At 40.8% G+C, this 19,143-nt stretch overlaps 1 protein-coding gene and 1 pseudogene across 8 annotated transcripts in view; both read left to right on the top strand.

The window, feature by feature from the left end:
- The window catches only part of ALKBH3 (alkB homolog 3, alpha-ketoglutarate dependent dioxygenase), a 40,560-nt gene that overhangs the window by 7,730 nt on the left and 13,687 nt on the right, over window positions 1-19,143 (top strand). For all 8 annotated transcript variants that reach the window (NM_001190865.2, XM_015114253.3, XM_077961031.1 and 5 more), the window contains 3 exon segments: window positions 1,146-1,249; window positions 3,479-3,567; window positions 13,420-13,629. In NM_001190865.2, the coding sequence (NP_001177794.1) occupies window positions 1,146-1,249; window positions 3,479-3,567; window positions 13,420-13,629 (403 nt within the window).
- LOC715959 (SEC14-like protein 1 pseudogene) lies at window positions 9,215-11,608 on the top strand (annotated as a pseudogene).

Below are 19,143 nucleotides of genomic sequence, written 5' to 3'. Positions count from 1 at the left end.
GAGCCACCGCGCCCGGCCCTAAATGAATTTCTTAAGAGCTTCCGCTGGAACAATGGCTCTGCCATGGTTATAACCCTTTTTGGAACTTTTCTTTTAAAGCAAGTCACTCAAACCAGTTTTATCATTTTGGTCATATCTTACTGTTAACTAGGTATGGCTTCAGGTAAGCTTTGGCTCTTTCAGAAAATCAGATGCACCTTCAAAGAGTGAAGATTTGCTACCAAGGCAGTTTAAGAGAATCTTCCGTGGGCTTTCAGAAGATGTCTTAAGAAAGATATCCAAAATTATTTTGAGCTGAGTTGGCATTGTTGAAGTAAACACATATTCAGTGGGAGAAAGAACCCTCATTAGCTGTGTTTATTTTGATACAGTCATAATGAGCTCTAGCTTTCCCTAGAATTAGTGTAGTCTCAGAAGACTACCAATTGTTTAAATAAAACAGGGCCAGGCATTTTATTAGTTACTCTTTTTTTTTTGAAACGGAGTTTTGCTCTTATAGCCCAGGTTGGAGTGCAATGGTGTGATCTTGGCTTACTGCAACCTCCGCCCCCGGATTCAAGTGATTCTCCTGCCTCAGCCTTCCAAGTAGCTGGAACTACAGGTGTGCACCACCACACCCAGCTAATTTTGTATTTTTGGTCGACACGGGGTTTCACCATGTTGGTCAGACTGGTCTTGAACTCCTGACCTCAGGTGATCCACCTGCCTCAGCCTCCCAAAGTGCTGAGATTACAGGCATGAGCCACTGCACCCAGCCTTATTCTATTTACTCTTTACAGTGAACCTATGAGGTTGATGTCATCTCAGGTTACAGATGAGAAAACCAAAGTTCAGAGAGGTTTAGTAACTTGCCCAGGGCTTCACAGCTAAGCAGTACTGGAGTAGTGTTTGAATTATGATCTATAAAAGCCCTTACCTATCATCCATTTATCCTTCATTGCCTCTTTTATTTGTCCCAACATGAAAGGAGCTTATTTTACATATGGCGCCTCATGACCTGGGTGATGTTAGGCTCTGCTTGCTGTGGGAGCTGTGGTAAGATGATTTCATCTACCCATTGGAGGCTGCATCCAGATTAACTGTTTCCACTAACGTTTAGAGTCTAACCATGTTCTTTGGTTAACAATGGTTCATTCTACACCCAGGGTCTGTTTGTATCCTGGCTTTGTTGATGTAAAAGAAGCTGACTGGATATTGGAACAGCTTTGTCAAGATGTTCCCTGGAAACAGAGGACCGGCATCAGAGAGGGTAAGTAGATCCCAGAGGTCACAGTTGGTGCTGCGTGTTCTCCCTCTCTGGAATGTTTCCTAATACCATCGCCTCTACTTAGCTAGTCTTAAACAGAAATTCAAAACCTGAGATCCTAAGAAAGTAGAATTAGCCAGAAAGGACAGGGAAAAGTATTCCAGGGAGGAGAAACAGCAGGTGGAAGGCCCAGAGATCAGAGAGAACATGGCAAGAGGATAGAGGTGAGAGTTCAGGAACCAAAGGAAATTTGGTTGGCTGAACTATGGCTGATATACTTACTTCCTTTTGTGTTTGTTCACTGACTGTTGCTTCAAATGGTGCCAACGTTTTACTTCATAGAAACTTATAGAGCTTTCTTTTTTTCTGATCCCATTTTGCATACATTCTTTCACACTCCTTGCTGACTTTGCATTCTTCTTTAACTTTCACCAGAAGAGTCCAATCTCCTCTAGCTTCAGCATCTGTACTCTCCTGAGCTTGTAAAAGTGACACAGCAGTTTGTTACCTGAGTTGGAACCTGAATCTCTGTGGGCATCCACAAGCCAACAGTGCCTGTTATACCACAGGTGGTCACTGGGGGGCGTCTGTGCTCTAGCATAGAATTTTCTTTCTGGCACATTGAGTGAATGTAAATTTTCTGTAAAGAGGCAAAGTATATATAGTTGTCCCTCAGTATCCACAGGGGATTGGTTCCAGGATTCATGTATGCTCAAATCCTTTTATAAAAACTATCATAGTGGCTGGGCGTGGTGGCTCACACCTGTAATCCCAGCACTTTGGGAGGCCGAGGCAGGTGGATCACGAGGTCGGGAGATCGAGACCATCCTGGCCAACATGGTGAAACCCCATCTCTACTAAAAATACAAAAATTAGCCGGGCATGGTGGTGTGCACCTGTAGTCCCAGCTGCTCCGGGAGGCTGAGGCAAGAGAATTGCTTGAATCCAGGAGGCGGAGGTTGCAGTGAGCCAAGATCGCGCCACTGCACTCTGGCCTGGCAATAGAGCGAGACTCCATCTCGGGGAAAAAAAAAAAACAAAACTATCATAGTATGTGCATATAACCTATGCACGTCCTCTAGTATCCTTTAAATCATTATAATACCTAATACAATGTAAGTGATATGTAAATAGTTGTTATACTGTTTTTATTGTGGTATTGTTATTTTTAATTTGTATATATTTTTTGAGTATTTTTCATCCATAGTATTGTTATTTTTAATTTTTATGTATTTTGTGTGTGTGTGTTTGATCCATGGTTTGAGTATTTTTGATCATGGTGAATGTGGAACCCACAGATACGAAAGGCCGACTGTACTGGCTTCATTTTTGTTACTCATGCTTCAGAATGGGAGTCAGCTTCCTCTCAGCCTTCAGGACAGCCTTCTCTCAACTCCCGCAGTTTCTGCAGCAGGGCTTTTGGTGACAGACATGGCTTTGATTGTTGGCTCTTTCATTCAAAGTAGTTGTTAATTTTAAGCAAATTACAGTTAAGTAACTCTCTGATCCCTGGTTTTCTTATCTGTAAAATTAAACAAATAATATTGTCTACCTTATAAGGTTGCTGTGTTAATAAAATGAGATAACACAAGATTGCCTGGTACGTAGTAAGCCTTCAGTGAGTATTAGCTGCTGCTATTACTATTATTGTTCTTATTGTTGTGGTTATACCAGTAGTGGGAAAAAGAGTAGATCTATGGATAACTGCTTCTATAAATTGGAACATCAAAGCCTTCTGACGAAAATCAACTGCATGCTACAGTTGGTCAGGACACTTTTTCCTCCTTTGAATCAAAAAGGTTTACACAACGTTGGACACATGAATGAGCAGTTTATCTTGTTTCTCATATGGATGTTCGTACCACAAACTTCTGCAGGCAGGAGTTCAGGCTCCATATTCTGCTTTTTGAGACCGTCCCTAGTCTGAGCCCCACTGTTCCCCAGTGTGACTCTTTGCCCTCTCTTGTTTCTGTCATCACTAATACAAGCAAGTCACTCACAATCTCATCTCAGAGCCTTTGCCCATGCAGTGTCTGCCAACGTAGTGGTTTCTCTTGTTCATTCTACTTGCCAAGTCCCATATCTTCTGTGAAGGTGGAACTTTGGGTCAGAGCCTATTCTTACTTTTCCTTTGTATTTCTCATAGCGCATTGCAGGGCACAGAGTTGGCACTCAGTAGTAACACCTTAAATAGTATTAAACCATTTCAAAGGCCTGTATTTTCTTTCTTAGATATAACTTATCAGCAACCAAGACTTACAGCATGGTATGGAGAACTTCCTTACACTTACTCAAGAATCACTATGGAACCAAATCCTCACGTATGTCAAAATATTGTCATTGGTATGGTTTTATAGACTATATACTATGTGTTGAGTGCTATAAAATAACAACAGATTACCTTGCAGAGATGCATGCTGGTTCCGAGTTCAAAAAACCTCTCTGGGTTGAAACATTGAGTCGTCGTTGTTGTCATCCTTCATGTGCTTTTGATCCATAGATGAGCTAGAGGATGAGAAAAAACTAGAACTAGAGTAAACTGAACCAGAGTCTAGGATTTCAGGAAAATGAACTATTTCTTCTCCTAATATCCCTCTTTCCCCAGCTCTTCTGGCTGTAATCCTTCTGTGTACACGCTGGTATGCATTTGCTGTGGGGCTGAGTCCTTATGACTGGCGAGTGAGGTCAATATGTCTTTTTCTGTTTCTCAGACTCTTTTGCTATTTGTGAAAAAAAAAAATCTGGTGTTTTTCTTGTTAACTTTGTATTTATTCTATGGCTGCAGTTCTCAGACTTCCATCTGATTACTGCTTTGGCTTGTTTCTGCTGCTGCTTTTGCTTTTAAAAAATTTCCATGAAAGTAGACCAAGATATTCTAGTATATAAATTAAGCTCATCCAGGGGACAGAGTTAAGGTCCAAGAAATAGCTCCCTGTTTAGTTCCTGGAATCTTGCCTTTGGCAAATAATGTTATGTTTTATTGAAAGAGGCTTTGAAGAAAATGGAGTTTTGCTTATGGCATTGGGATACACAGAAATGTGACACATTTCAGAGCTTCTAGAAATGTGTAATTGCAAGCTACCAATTTACTAAAATGTTCAGGGAGAAAACATTGACCGAGGGAACATGGCCTGTTCACGTAAGGAGATAACTGCATGCTTTGGTTTCGAGGGCTTCATTTAGAATGTGAGCCGGGGAAGTGCCAAGACCCTTTATCTGAGGTTGATTTTGAAACATGGAGATAATGGAATTAGGCCAGTCCAACAGAGCCTGCTTTCCTTGTTTCTGTCAGAATTAATTTATCTTCTTGTTAGTAGTCATAGCAGAGAATTTGAAGATTAAATGGGCTGTGGGGAAGTTCTTTCTCATTCATTCTAGTTAATCTTTTAGAACAGGATTTCTCAACCTCAGTAGTATTACCATTTTGGGCTGGATAATTCTTTCTTGTGGGTCTATCCTTTGCGTTGTAGGATGTTTAGCAGTATCCATGACCTCCACCTGTTAGATGCCAGTGGCACCCCTCACCAGTTGTGACAACCAAAACCAACTCAAGACATTGGTAAACATCTGCTGGGGGGTAAAATTGCCCGTGGTTAAGAACCGGTGGGAATAAACACAACGCACATAGAATCTGCTGAGTAAAGTAGCCTCTTGTTGTCCGACACTGTGGCAACATTTTGACAACTCTTCAAAAGAATTTATGACAATCCTTTTTTTTTTAATGTTAGTATGTGCTTGTTGAAAACTTAGAAACTGCAGATAAACATGAAGAATATTAAAATTCTTGATAATTCTGCCCGATGTTTTGGTTCCAATCTTGATATTTTAGACAAATATGCCTAGAGAATCTTTTTTTCTGTAATAATAAAATAGGCCAGGTGTGGTGGCTCATGTCTATAATCCCAACACTTTGGGAGGCCACGGTGGAAGGATCGCTTGAGGCCAGGAGTTCATAACCATCCTGGACAATGTCACGAGATGCCTTCTCTACAAAAATTTAAAAATTATCTGGGTGGAGGCAGGAGGATCGCTTGAGCCTAGGAGTTTGAGGTTACAGTGAGCTATGATCACACCACTGTGCTCCAGCCTGGGAGACAGAGCAAGACTCTGTCATTCAAATATATATGTGTGTGTGTATATATATACACATATATATGTGTGTATATATACATATATATGTATGTGTATATATACGTATGTATGTGTGTATATACACATACATGTGTGTATATGTACATATATACGTATACTGTATACATATATACGTATACATATATACGTATACATATATACGTATACTGTATACGTATATATGTATGTATATATAGCGCGTTTCATTTAACTGTGTATCATTAACATGTTATCACTAATACTCTTGTACAACATCATATTTAATCACTGTACAGTATTCTGTAATCTATGTGTGCCATAGCTTATTCAAACAACCCTCTTGTTGGATATTAATGTGGTCAAATTAGAATTCTTTAATTCAGATTTGACTGGCTCATAACTTTGTCTTTATTGGTAATATATTTAGTTCATTTGTATACTATCTTGAACAAAAAAGAGCTGCCCTTTTTCAGATTTTTATTTACTTTCATTTTAAATTTAGATATAAGGTCTTGTTATGTTGCCCAGGCTGGTGTTGAACACCTGGGCTCAAGTGATCCTCCTGCCTCAGCTTCCTTGAATAGTTGTGATTATCGGCTACACCCCGACCTCTCAGATTTTTTTAAAGGTGGATTCACTAATGTGTGTATATATATGTTGGGGGTACTTATTTAGTTTAAAAATTGTCATTACCTGAGGCTTAATATCCCATGCAAAAGGAGCAATTTCAGTCATGGGTTTTTTAACTTGTTTTAGTTTTTGTTCAAACTAAATCTCATATGAGCCCAGTGTATAAAACAGATCAGAGCCTTGACTGGCTGGGAGTCCCACCAACTTGACCTCTCCTTTCTTCTGTAGACCCAGAGGTACTGCTGAGGTACCTAGAACTCTATACAACGCTGTTTGAAATCCACTGAATAGGTCCTTTCACTTCTGTGATTGATGTTTTTTGTATTCTTTTCCTAAACTGTCTTTTAAGGATAAACTGTCTTCACTGAACAGTGAGATAATGCTGAATTTTAATTTAGACATTCAGTTCTGAGGCATCTGTATATAGAGTATTGGTTGGAGAGTCTAAATTAATCCTCTAGTTCATTATCCCCCTTTTTCTTCCTTTCTCTCTATTTCAGTGCCAAAAATAACCCAGAAAAAAAAAATACCTACTTAGAAACATAACGCAAACTCTATGTTATCTCAGTACTCAGTCCTTAAGCAAGTCAGGGAAGTGCTAATTAGATTCTCGGTGACATTGTGGAAAAAAACCTATCTTCTTCCTTTACATTCTTGTTTTTCTTGTTAAGTGTGTAATTCTAGCATCTGATCTTTATCTCTATGAAGATAAATTTAAAACTGTAAATAGGAAATACAGCCTGCTGACATTATTATTGAAATTTCACTTTTGAATTTATTCTCTGAATAAAGGTTAATTTAATATTTTTGTTTTATGAGGGTGGATCTCATGTTAAGTGTTTTTCTACCACAATAAAAAAGGAGAACAAGAGATACAGAAACTTCCAACTTCCAGAGGCTTCCTGAGTCTCCGCAGGTGTCCCATTAGCCAACTGTTTGTTGTTTTTGCTGTTTATTTTTTAAAATCCTCTGCTTAGAATATAATATTATAATGTAATATCCGTAACAAGGAATTCCATCTTTAACCATGGTTTTCACATCAGAGTAAAGCTGAGTGATTATGTAAGCTTCCCTGGCAGTTTTACCTGACAACCATGGGATATACTTAATAATAGTAACAGTAATAGTCTTTCCTTTGCTGAACATCTGTTTCCTCACTATGAAACACATAACATGATATGGTTTGGCTGTGTCCCCATGCAAATCTCACCTTGAATTGTAATAATCCCCGTGTGTCAAGGGTGGGGCCAGGTGGAGATAATTGAATCATGGGGGCAGTTTCTCCCTTACTGTTTTCATGGCAGTGAATAAGTCTCATGAGATCGGATGGTTTTATAAATGGCAGTTCCCTGCACACGCTCTCTTGCCTGCTGCCATGTAAGATGTGACTTTGCTCCTCCTTTGCCTTCTGCCTTGATTGTGAGGCCTCCCCAGCTATGTGGAACTGTCAGTCCATTGAACCTCTTTTTCTTTGTAAATTACCCAGTCTTGGGTATGTCTTTATTAGCAGCATGAGAACAGACTAATACAATTCACATTCAAGGAGTTCCCTAAAGTAGCAGTTCTTAGAGTATAATCCGTAGATCCCTGGTGAGGGTTCATGAAACCTTTTTTGGGAATCTACAAGTAAAACTATTTTCATAATAATACTAAGTCCATATGGTATTTTCACTCTGTTGGGTTTGCACTGATGGTAATGGTGGATAAAGCTGCCAGCGCCTTAGCATGAATCAAGCCATTGTCACCAAACTGTACTAGTAGTCATTGTGTTAATCATCATCATGCCCTTCCAATGTAAACTTTTAAGAATGCCAGTTTCATTTAAGAATGTCTGTTGGTGAAACATTATTCGTTTTATTAAATCTTGGTCTTTGAGTATGTGTCTTCCGAATAGTCTTCTTGATGAAATTAAAAGTATACCTAAAGCACTCCTGCTACAAACTGAAGTGTGATTGTTTGAGCTGTAAGCTGAACTAGCTACTTTTGTTGTGGATTGTTTTTACTTAAAATACAACCGGCAGACCGACTGTGGTTATTCATACTTGAGTATTTGGCAGACATTTGGCAGACATTTCCTCATAAATGAGTGACGTGAATGTCACTTCAAGGAAAACAATGGACGAGATTTTTTACTAATGATAAAAGTTGAGTTTTCAAGCAAAAATTAGAATTTTGGAAAACTGATATCTGCTACTATTAGGGTTCTCTAGAGGAACAGATCTAATAGGATAGATACATATACATACATACATATATATATGGGAGTTTATTACATACTAGCTTACACAATAACAAGGTCCCATAATAGACTGTCTGCAAGCTGAGGAGCAAGGAGAGCCAGTCCCAGTCCCAAAACTGAAGAACTTGGAGTCCGATGTTTGAGGACAGGAAGCACCCAGCACGGGAGAATGATGTAGGCTGGGAGGCTAGACCAGTCTCTTCACATTTTTCTGCCTGCTTTATATTTGCTGGCAGCTGATAAGATTGTGCCCACCAGATTAAGGGGGGGTCTGCCTTCCCCAGCCCCCTGACTCAAATGTTAATCTCTTTTTGCAGTACCCTCACAGACACACCCAATCAAGTTGACTCTCAATATTAACCATCATAGCCACTTTGAGCCTGACTTCTTCCCATTATTTAGGCTTTTCTGCTGAGATCAGTGGTAATACTCTCGGATGAGAATTTTTTGTTGTTGTTGTATAATGAAATGTGTCACCTTTTAGAAGATCTATATAACTTAGTGAACTAATATTTTCCAGATGACCAGTGGTTGATGTTACAAAACCATGCAAGGTTAAAGATTCATTCAAAGTGTAGGCTGGAGCAATGGCTTTATTATTATTTTTTTAATTTAAAGCATTTATTTTAGAGACACAGGGTCTTGCTCAGGTATTGCCCAGGCTGGAGCGAGCACAGTGGCTCAATCCTAGATCACTGCAGCCTTGAACTCCTGGGCTCAAGTGATCCTCCTGCCTCAGCCTCCCAAGTACCTGGGACCACAAACATGTGCCACTGTGCCTGGCTTATTTTTTGTAGAGAGGGTTCTCACTTTATTGCCTCGGCTGACAGTGGCTTTATATATAAAAGAATATGAAAAGTTTGATATGGTTTCCGATTCCATATTGCAATTAACTTTTAAGAAGTCAGCGCCTGTTAGCGGAACCATGACTGCCCCGCAGAGCTGTTGGTAGGAGTGCCCCTTGCCACCCCGCATCCCAGGCCCAGCCTTTCTGACAAGAGCTAGACTTTGGGTTCCTTGAGGATATTCAGTTTTTGTATGTTTGAATATCCTGTCACCATGTTCAGCATAAAATACCATTCTTAATGATTATCTTCGGCAAGACAGGTGTGAAAGGATTGCTGTTGTATTACAATCATGGTGCAAAAATACCAGTCAGCAGTGAGGCTGTACGAATACCCCTTTGAATTATTATGGCTGCCTGTGAAAGGAGGTTCCCTACGTGTCCTTTGATTCTGATGTTTGTGGACAGTGACACTGTGAATGAATTCAAGAGTGAAGATGGGGCTATTTATGTCATTGAAAGGTGCTGCAAGCTGGATGTAGATGCACCAAGACTGCTGCAGAACATTGCGGGATTTGGTTACGTTTATTTTGTCCAGAAGAACTCACTGAATTCTTGGGAACGTACTTTGCATATTGAGGCTCATGATGAAACATTTTCCAGTCGCTACACCATTCACCCTGAAAATAAAGATTGGACCTGTTTTGAACAGTCTGCAAGTTTGGATATTAAATCTTTCTTTGATTTTGAAAGTACCATGGAAAAAAATTGGAATGAAACAATATACCAGCAACATTTAAAAAGGAAAGGAAATCATTGAATACTACCTTTGCCATTTAGAAGAAGAAGGCATAACCTTTGTGCCCTGTTGCACTCCGCCTTCCATCACGCCCTCTTCAGAGACATCTTCGTCATCCTGCAAGAAACAAACAGCGTCCATGGCCGTCATCATCCCAGATGCTGCCCTCAAGAAGGGGCTGAGTGGCGATGCCCTCAGCAGCCCCAGCACACCTGAGCCCGTGGTGGGCACCCCTGATGACAAACGATGTAGATGCCGACTACATCAAGAGATACCTGGGCAATTTGACTCCGCTGCCGGAGAGCTTTCTCATTAGACTTCACTAGTGGCTCCACAAGACCCACAAGGGCAAAATTCCAAAAGATGAGCATATTCTTCAGTTCCTACGTGCACGGGATTTTAATATTGAGAAAACCAAAGAGATCGTTTGTCAATCTTTGACGTGGAGGAAGCAGCACCAGGTAGACTACGTTCTTGCTACCTGGACCCCTCCACTGGTTCCTTCAGGATTACTACACGGGAGGCTGGCATCATTACGACAAAGGTGGGTGGCCCCTCTGTGTACTCAGGCTGGGGCAGATGGACACCAACGGGTTGGTGAGAGTATTTGGGGAGGAAGCCCTGCTGAGATACATCCTCTCCATAAATGAAGAAGGGCTAAGGCGATGTGAAGAGAATACAGAAGTCTTTATTTGGCATATCAGCTCATGGACCTGCCTGGTGGACTTGAAAGGGCTGAACATGCGCCACTTGTGGAGACCTGATGTCAAAGCGCTGTGGTGGATCATCGAGGTGGTGAAGGCCAATTACCCTGAGAGACTGGGCCGACTTCTCATCCTGCGGGCACCCACGGTATTTCCTGTGCTCTGGACACTAGTTAGTCCATTTATTGATGACAACGCCGGAAGGAAATTCCTCATTTATGCAGGAAATGACTACCAGGGTCCTGGAGGCCTGCTGGATTACATTGACAGATTATTCCAGATTTCCTGAGTGGAGAGTGTATGTGCAAAGTGTCAGAGGGTGGACTGGTCCCCAAATCTCTGTACTGGACTGTGGAGGAGCTGGAGAACGAAGACCTCAAGCTCTGAACTGAGACCGTCTACCAGTCTGCAAGCATCTTCAGAGGAGCCCCACACAAGATTCTCATTCAGATTGTGGATGCCTCTTCAGTCATCACTTGGAATTTCGACTTGTACAAAGGGGACATTGTCTTTAACATCTATCACTCCAAGAGGTCGCCACAGCCACCCTAAAAGGACTCCCTGGGGGCCCCACCTCTCCAGGTGGGGACAATGTGCAGCTCATAGACACAGTCTGGCAGCGAGGCCGCAACTGCGGCATGGTGGAGTCGTCTCTGATCTGTAAAGAAGGAGAAGGTATGCCAAGGCTCCCATGTGACCAGGTGGCCGGGCCTCTACATCCTGCAGTGGAAATTCCACAGCATGCCTGCGGACGCCGCCAGCCTGCCTCGGGTGGATGATGTGCTCGCGTCCCTGCACATCCCTTCGCACAACTGTAGAGTGATGTACTACACCAAGGTGATAGGCTCCGAGGGTTTCAGAGGTTCCATGACGAGCCTGGAGTCCAGCCACAGTGGCTTCTCCCAGTCGAGGGCGCCACCACCTCCTCCAGCCAGTCCCAGTCCAGCTCCATGATTTCCAGATAGTACCGCACCGCCTTCACTTAGTGTGCAGAGGGGATGGCTGCCCCTCCTTGGACAGCCAGCTCCACCCTCCCGCCCAGTGGCGACATTGTACAGACTCCTCTCACCTCTAGACAGCAAATAGCTCTCCAGATGGTAAATGTAGTCATTTCATCCCAAAACTGTCTTGACAGGTAGTTTTAACTCTGATCCTACTTTAACTTGATAGCCATAGATTTTGTATATGTTGTACACAAAATCAAAGGCAGAGCACAAGGGCTCTCTTGAAATAAAAGTAGTTTCTATACCAATTAAAAGATTGACGTGGTCTCAGAAAAAAGAAAAAAGAAACCAGCACTTGTTGAGTTTTGGTATAATATCAAAGAAGAATGTCTACAGTTGTTTGAAAAGGCTGTGAACTACATACCTATGTGAAGCCAATTTCCTTCATATACTTCAATAAAAATGACCTATTTTAACAGATTGAATGCAGAAACAAATATGAGAATCAGTTCTCTTCTATTAAGTTAGATATTAAAAAGATTTGCAAAATGATGTCACCCTTCTCATCAATTATTCAGTTATTTGTATTGGAAATTATAGTTAGTTTTCATTAAAATGTTGATGTTAACATGTAATGGATTTGTCATTGCATTTTTTTTTATTTTAATTTAATTTTTTTTTTTTTTTTTGAGACAGAGTCTCCTTGTCACCCAGGCTGGAGTGCAGTGGCACAATGTTGGCTCACTGCAACCTCTGCCTCCTGGGTTCAAGTGATTCTTCTGCCTCAGCCTCCTGAGTAGCTGGGACTACGGGCGCATGCCACCACGCCCAGCTGATTTTTGTATTTTTAGTAGAAACAGGGTTTCACCATGTTGGCCAGGCTGGTCTTGAACTCCTGACCTCGTGATCCACCCGCCTTGGCCTCCCAAAGTGCTGGGATTACAGGCGTGAGCCATGGTGCCTGGCCTGTCATTGCATTTTAAATGAATTAACCAGTAGTTGAAAATTTTTTCAGTTTTAATTTTAAATATGGTAAAAACTGATGGCCATAACCCATATAAACAAAAGTTATTTGGGCTCCTCAATAATTTCTCATGTAAAGTTTGAGAACCACTGTTCTAAAGGAAGCTTTGTAAAGTCCTCGAGATTTCTGGGAGAAAAGACAGCATTCTAGCAAGAACCAATATAAGCTATGTTGTTTGTAGCTCCCAAGTACAATCTAAGGTCAGGGGTCATTGCTTCCTGTAGTATACGTGGCAAGACAGTTCCAAATATGAATTACATCAGTGAAGCCAGTGCCCTGGAGGCAGGTCTATGGAACCTGTTTGTCTTCTGTAGTTGATGTCTCGTACACTTGTCAAGAGCCTATCACGATTCTCATTTTCTAGAAAAGAATGTTTTTACTCTTCGGTTATGTTTTTAGGAAATTAGCCACTCTGGAAATATTAAAGATCATTTTTAAAAAGCGATTCTCCCAATCAAGATAAAACAGGAATAGAATGAACAGAGGGCCACCCAGCAGGAAAGTTTTTCCAGTCTTCAGGCTTTAGTCTGGGTCTGCTGACTACCTAGTGACATATCAGCTTTGCTGCTCCACTTACCACCTTAATGACTTACCAAGGTCGCTGCCCTGAAGATACTGATACTTGCTTTTTTGCAAAAGCCATGTGTTTCACATGGAAAGGATGAGATGGATAGATAGATTCTGGTCCTCATGATATTGCTGTACTAAATTTAGTACTTTTATAACATTGCAGAGATCAACTTGCTTCAAAATAGAAACGATGGGAGGGAATTAAACTACTTTTCTTGCCTTCTGTTTATTGCATTCCAACTGATTTGCTTATTTCATGCCCTGGTTATAACTTGGCTGATTTTGCCCTTTCTTTCTGTTTTTCCACGCGGCTGCCATTTTGTGTGCTATGCGACTGTCTCTGCCCTTTTCTTGGTCTGTGGACCGCAGTGGCATCCTGTGCTGCGCACACTAAAGAACCGCATTGAAGAGAACACCGGCCACACCTTCAACTCCTTACTCTGCAATCTTTACCGCAATGAGAAGGACAGTGTGGACTGGCACAGTGATGATGAACCCTCACTAGGGAGGTGCCCTACTATTGCTTCACTCAGTTTTGGTGCCACACGCATATTTGAGATGAGAAAGAAGCCACCACCAGTGAGTATTCTCTTCTTCTTACGCTCTTCCTGCCTCTTACTAGTCTGTGAAAAAAGGAGAACCCCTAAAAGCTTCTACTTTCAGGTTTCGAGCATGGGAATACACATTTTGTTGATGAAACATTTTCAAGTGATTACGTCCCCATGGTTAACTTTTGACTTCCAAAGTGCTCCTTCATTTATTTACATATGCAACAAGAATTGACAGCCTTATGCTAGGTGCTGGGGGCTCATTTCATTGATGATAAACTCCCTGTCCTCCTGGAGATACAGTCTGGTTGGGGTAGGTAAATATTCCTAATTACTCAAATTATTGCAGTTGTGATCAATGCTGTGAAGGAAAGCCTTAGAAGGATGACTCAAGCTAGTGGGAGGCTAAGGAAGAGGAAGGAAGCTAAGGAAGACGTCCCTGAAGAAGCCTTTGTTTTAAGTGTTTTTCATGGTAATATGGCCACTTTTCTGTAAGGGAGCATTACATGTATCTTTGTTCCTTCTTAGCCTTCTCCTGAAATACATGTGAATCTGTAACTCTTTCAGAGAGAGGAAACTGAAGCCAGATTATCAGAGATGGTGATCTGTCCACATTCAGGTAGAAAAACAGTGACCAAAAAATTAATAACTATATAATAACTTCAGCTTCCACCCCAGCTCTTACCTTGATTGTGTGACATTTGAGGAATACTAGGGTTATTAATTTTTTTTAAAAAATCAAAAGTGTTGCACCTTAGATCTAAGAAAGATAGTAACGCCAAGAAAAGAACAAATTATTTTATTTTCAGGATTTGTGTCTCTTCCTAACCAGCATTCCTGATCATTCAGCTTATAATATTAAGCCAGACCCAGTCAGTGTGGAAGGCCAACCCACAGGCTGTTTTTTTGTTTGTTTTTTAGAGACGGAGTCTCACTCTGTCGCCCAGGCTGCAGTGCAAGTGGCACGATCTCAGCTCACTGCAACCTCTGCCTCCCCGGTTCAAGCGATTCTCTTGCCTTAGCCTCCCGAGTAGCTGGGGTTACAGGCGCGTGCCAGGACCCCCAACTAATTTTTGTATGTTTAGTAGAAATGAGGTTTCACCATGTTGGCCAGGCTGTTCTCAAACTCCTGACCTCAGGTGATTCGCCCACCTCTGCCTCCCAGAGTGCTGGGATTACAGGCATGAGCCACTGCACCTGGCCCAGGCTGAGTTTTGAATAGACCTAAGCCAGAGCACATCATTATTAGCACTCGTGTCAGTTCTTCGTCAGATATACTTCCATAAGAATACAGTTAACAGACTGAGTGTTTTCCTGGTGTGTATTGGGTTTCCATGCATGGTATTTTTAAAGCATATTGGGTAATTTTGCATATATGCCATTAAGCACCTTTTGTAGGTATAATTTCCATTGATTAGGTTTTCTTTCGTTATGTTTACATAAAAAGTTTGATCTTTGTTAGGGGATTGGTAGTTGCCAGTGTTTTTTCAACTGAACTTGCTCCCTAAGCCTTCGGTTTCATTGGCAAGCAGCCTTCTCATGTACTAAGGAGTACCACTTGAGAATCAGACAAACCAACTTTTGCTATATTCGTTTTAGATATGATTATACTTCTGTACACAGCTTCCACTCAGTTAAATACCAAGTTCACATGTGTGAAAAATTCATCCTGCCCTTAGTAAGACTCCTGTTACATAAATAGTAGAGAAACACTGTATGTCTCATTATTTAAGTTCAGACCCTCTTCTGAAGCTGGATGTATGGAACCTCAGCTTGTTGCCAGGAGTGGTACTGGGACCTGGGGTTGTAGCAGTGAATGAGTAAGATGAAATCATCTGTCTCCTCCTGGAGCTCATCTAGCATATGCTAGTACTGCACCTTCCTCCTAGAGTCATTCTTCTAGCCGCCGGATTGGCAAATAAGCTATAGTATATATAGCCTTTGGTATAATAGTGGTTTTTAGTTTTTCACACTTACTTTCTTTGTTGCTCTGTATTTAAGTATTCTGTTACTGTTTCTTTACACATATACATTCACCACCACCACCACCCTTTTTAAAAATTTGGGCCTATTTATAGATTTGGAGCTTAAGAATTCCCTAAGTATGCTTTTTGGATAAATCATTTTATATACAAGCAATTTCCAAATATTACACATTCACAATATTCTGGTGCCCAGAAATATCCCATTTCTTCTCCCCTCCAGTGAGCTGAATTTCTTCATTTTCTCACATAAAGATATGACACATGGTGATCAAGAGCTATTTCCTGGTAGTACACATCAGTTATGTTATAGGGTAACAAGTAGATGGAGAGCATAACTACCGCATACATTGTTTCTGTGGGCAACCATTTGGAACGGAACCTTATCCTGCCGTGCCCCATGCTGTAGCTTTCTGTTCTCCTCAGCCTTCTTGGAGTTTATTTTGATGAACATGAATGAGAATACAGGCCATGAAATACTCAGAAGTGGTAACGTCCGTGTAATGGTCTGCCAGTGGCAAGGGAATCTGCACTATGACGATGGTAGCTGATTTGATTAAAATACTGATCCAATAAGTAAGAAAATTTGCCTGAGATTTTTACAAAGTTGGCTGAGGAAAGGGATTTGGGAAGAAATATAAACATGTTGGTACTTCAGGTTGTTGACTGTAGTAAGTTTTGGCTTCTGGCCTAGTCTGAACTATGATTGAATTTCATGCAAATTTTGTATATCATCTCAGTTCTGGCTTTTGTTTAACATTGGGAAATTGAATATTAATATGTTTGAAATTATAATCACACGTGAGTAAAAAGTGACCTTTTTTCCCCAGAACCTGTAAATTCCATTTTTGTGTAAACAGGATACAAGTTTAAACTTTTGAAGATTCCTTCAGGTCTCACTAACAGATTTCCAAAAACCTGGAGCTGTACAAATGTAGCTAAACTCGAAGTGCAGAACCCTTTCTTTGAGTTGACGGCCTTGGAAATATATCTTAGAGTGCCTCATCTTTATCTTATAAATAATCCTTTTTTCCAAAGGATTGAAAGAAAGTGATTATTGCAAATTTTTGTCTACTTTTCTTTATAAACTCAGGCGATGAGAACATGACTCATGATTCATACAGCCCAAGGTAAAGCATAATTTAAAAAGTACAAATTAGGTTAGTCTTCTGTGTGGGATTTGTAGGAGTCTGACTTCCTGTAACTCTTAGAGACCTATCTCGGTGTACTACTACAGATTGTAATTTTCATGTCTGTCACCGAGACATTCAGGGTTTATTAGAGGTTGTGGGAGGGAATCTTTCAACCTCCTATTAGCTTTGACCCCTCGGAGGAGAAGTTAATGCCTGTTTGACTTGAGTCACAGTTTCTCATCTCAGGCGGACATGGAAGAGTCATGAGATTTCCTGCACTTTGTTCAAGTGTGCAGTTTTGAGACAGAAAAGCATTTGTTTGGGGCCACTTTCAAAGAGAAATAGTCTTGATTTTTTAAAAATTCAAACTCCTCCACCCTTGCAGCAGCTGTTTATTTTGTAGTCTGGCACCTTGAGCAGATCTCCGTTAACTGCTGATCTGCTGAAAGCTGCTCCAGTTCCACACACTGTATTCGTAACAATTTCGCCCTGTGCTGAGACAGTAAGGAGGTCTTTGTTTCATAAGCACCAGTGCCCTCTGATTCATGCATCAGCTCAGTCAGCTTCATGTAGACATCATCCCTTGGATTAAACATTTCACTCCTCCAAGGTGCTGGTTTTTTTTTTTTTTTTCCACTGTCCTGTAGTCCAAGTCTGCCAACTACTGCTCATTCATTTTGATTTTAGAGTAAATTACCCTTTCCTTTAATGATATTACTGTCATTCCTCAGGGGCATAGTAGACTTGTTTAAGCTTGCTTTTACATTCATTCCGATTCCTTTTTTTGTTTAGTTCAAATCAAAGACTAAGTGAAGGGCACCTTATCTATATTCTGGCTGATGTCAGGCTATATTGTCTTAAGACTGTCATAAAGCTTATCAAGTATACTTCAATAGACCTTTTTTATTCTATCAGGCTGACTTTATTAAAGGTTTTCTATACTTCTTGTCCCAAACCCAGTTGTACTTTTCAAACTACATTGTGTTCCTGTTTGCAAGGATTAGTCTGGTTCTTTTCCCAGCTAGTTTTAATTCTATACTGAAAAAAACAAGCTGGAAAAGGAACTACAAAAGCCATTTGGCAGGCTGCTATTTCTCTGTCGGTTACCATGGAAACAGTGATGGCTGGGGGGTGTTATTAGATAATAGCAGGAAGTTTGTGATGCACTGGAGGTTTAGATGCCAAAAGCCTTGTTTTTGTAGCAAATTACCTCTGGATAAACTGTATCCTTCATCAGCTGAATTCTGCAAATGTTAGGGGCTCCTATTCTCCTCAAGGTGATTGAGCTGTGGCAAGGGGCTCCTATTCTCCTCAAGGTGATTGAGCTGTGGCAAGGGGCTCCTATTCTCCTCAAGGTGACTGAGCTGTGGCAAGTTGAGCCCTCTAACCACTCCTGTCTTTAGCCCTAGTGAAGAATGTGAATCCTGTTTGTATTGCCAGGAGAGATGGTTGTAAAACCAAGTCTAACGGTAGAGACTATGAGAGCACCCAATGAATTGGAGGTCGTAGTGCTTCCCTTGCTAATTGTGGGTTTTTTATACACTACAGGGAAGAGTGGAGTATAAAAAGGTCAGTCAAGTCATAAATACTGCTATTTTTTGTAAGACTTTAGAAAAAATGAAGATATTCGAATCCAAAATAATGTGATACTAAATAATGTAAATTTGGAAATTAGATAAGCTAGTACTATGCAGGATTTCATAGAGTGGAAACAACCCACAGCTTAGCCAGCAGCCTCGTTGCTGCTATTCCAGTCATCTATCCTTCCTGTTAATCCATCTGCTGATTGTAGCACCTACTCTAAGAGATTATCAGAAATACTTGAGGCTGGGCATGGTGGCTCTCACCTGCAATCCCAGCACTTTGGAAGGCCGAGATGGGAGGATCACTTGAGCTCAGGAGTTTGAGACTAGCCTGGGTAACATAGTGAGACCTCATCTCTTATTTTTTTTATAGTAAATAAAATAAATACAAGTAAATAAGTCATAAAAAGAAATACTTGAAATAAATTGTTGATAGCCATGATCATTTAAAAACACATACTAATGAAATTTTAAAAATTGGGTTGTCATTATGGAAAACAGTATGGCGATTCCTCAAGGATCTTGAACTAGATGTACCATATGACCCAGCCATCCCATTACTGGGTATATACCCAAAGGATTATAAATCATGCTGCTATAAAGACACATGCACACGTATGTTTATTGCGGCACTATTCACAATAGCAAAGACTTGGAATCAACCCAAATGTCCATCAGTGACAGAGTGGATTAAGAAAATGTGGCACATATACACCATGGAATACTATACAGCCATAAAAAAGGATGAGTTTGTGTCCTTTGTAGGGACATGGATGCAGCTGGAAACCATCATTCTCAGCAAACTATTGCAAGAACAGAAAACCAAACACCACATGTTCTCACTCAT

Source organism: Macaca mulatta, chromosome 14 (assembly GCF_049350105.2).
Source record: "Macaca mulatta isolate MMU2019108-1 chromosome 14, T2T-MMU8v2.0, whole genome shotgun sequence".
NCBI lineage: Eukaryota > Metazoa > Chordata > Mammalia > Primates > Cercopithecidae > Macaca > Macaca mulatta.
Note: the sequence above shows the minus strand (reverse complement) of the source record. Positions and strands in the feature narration are given on the sequence as shown.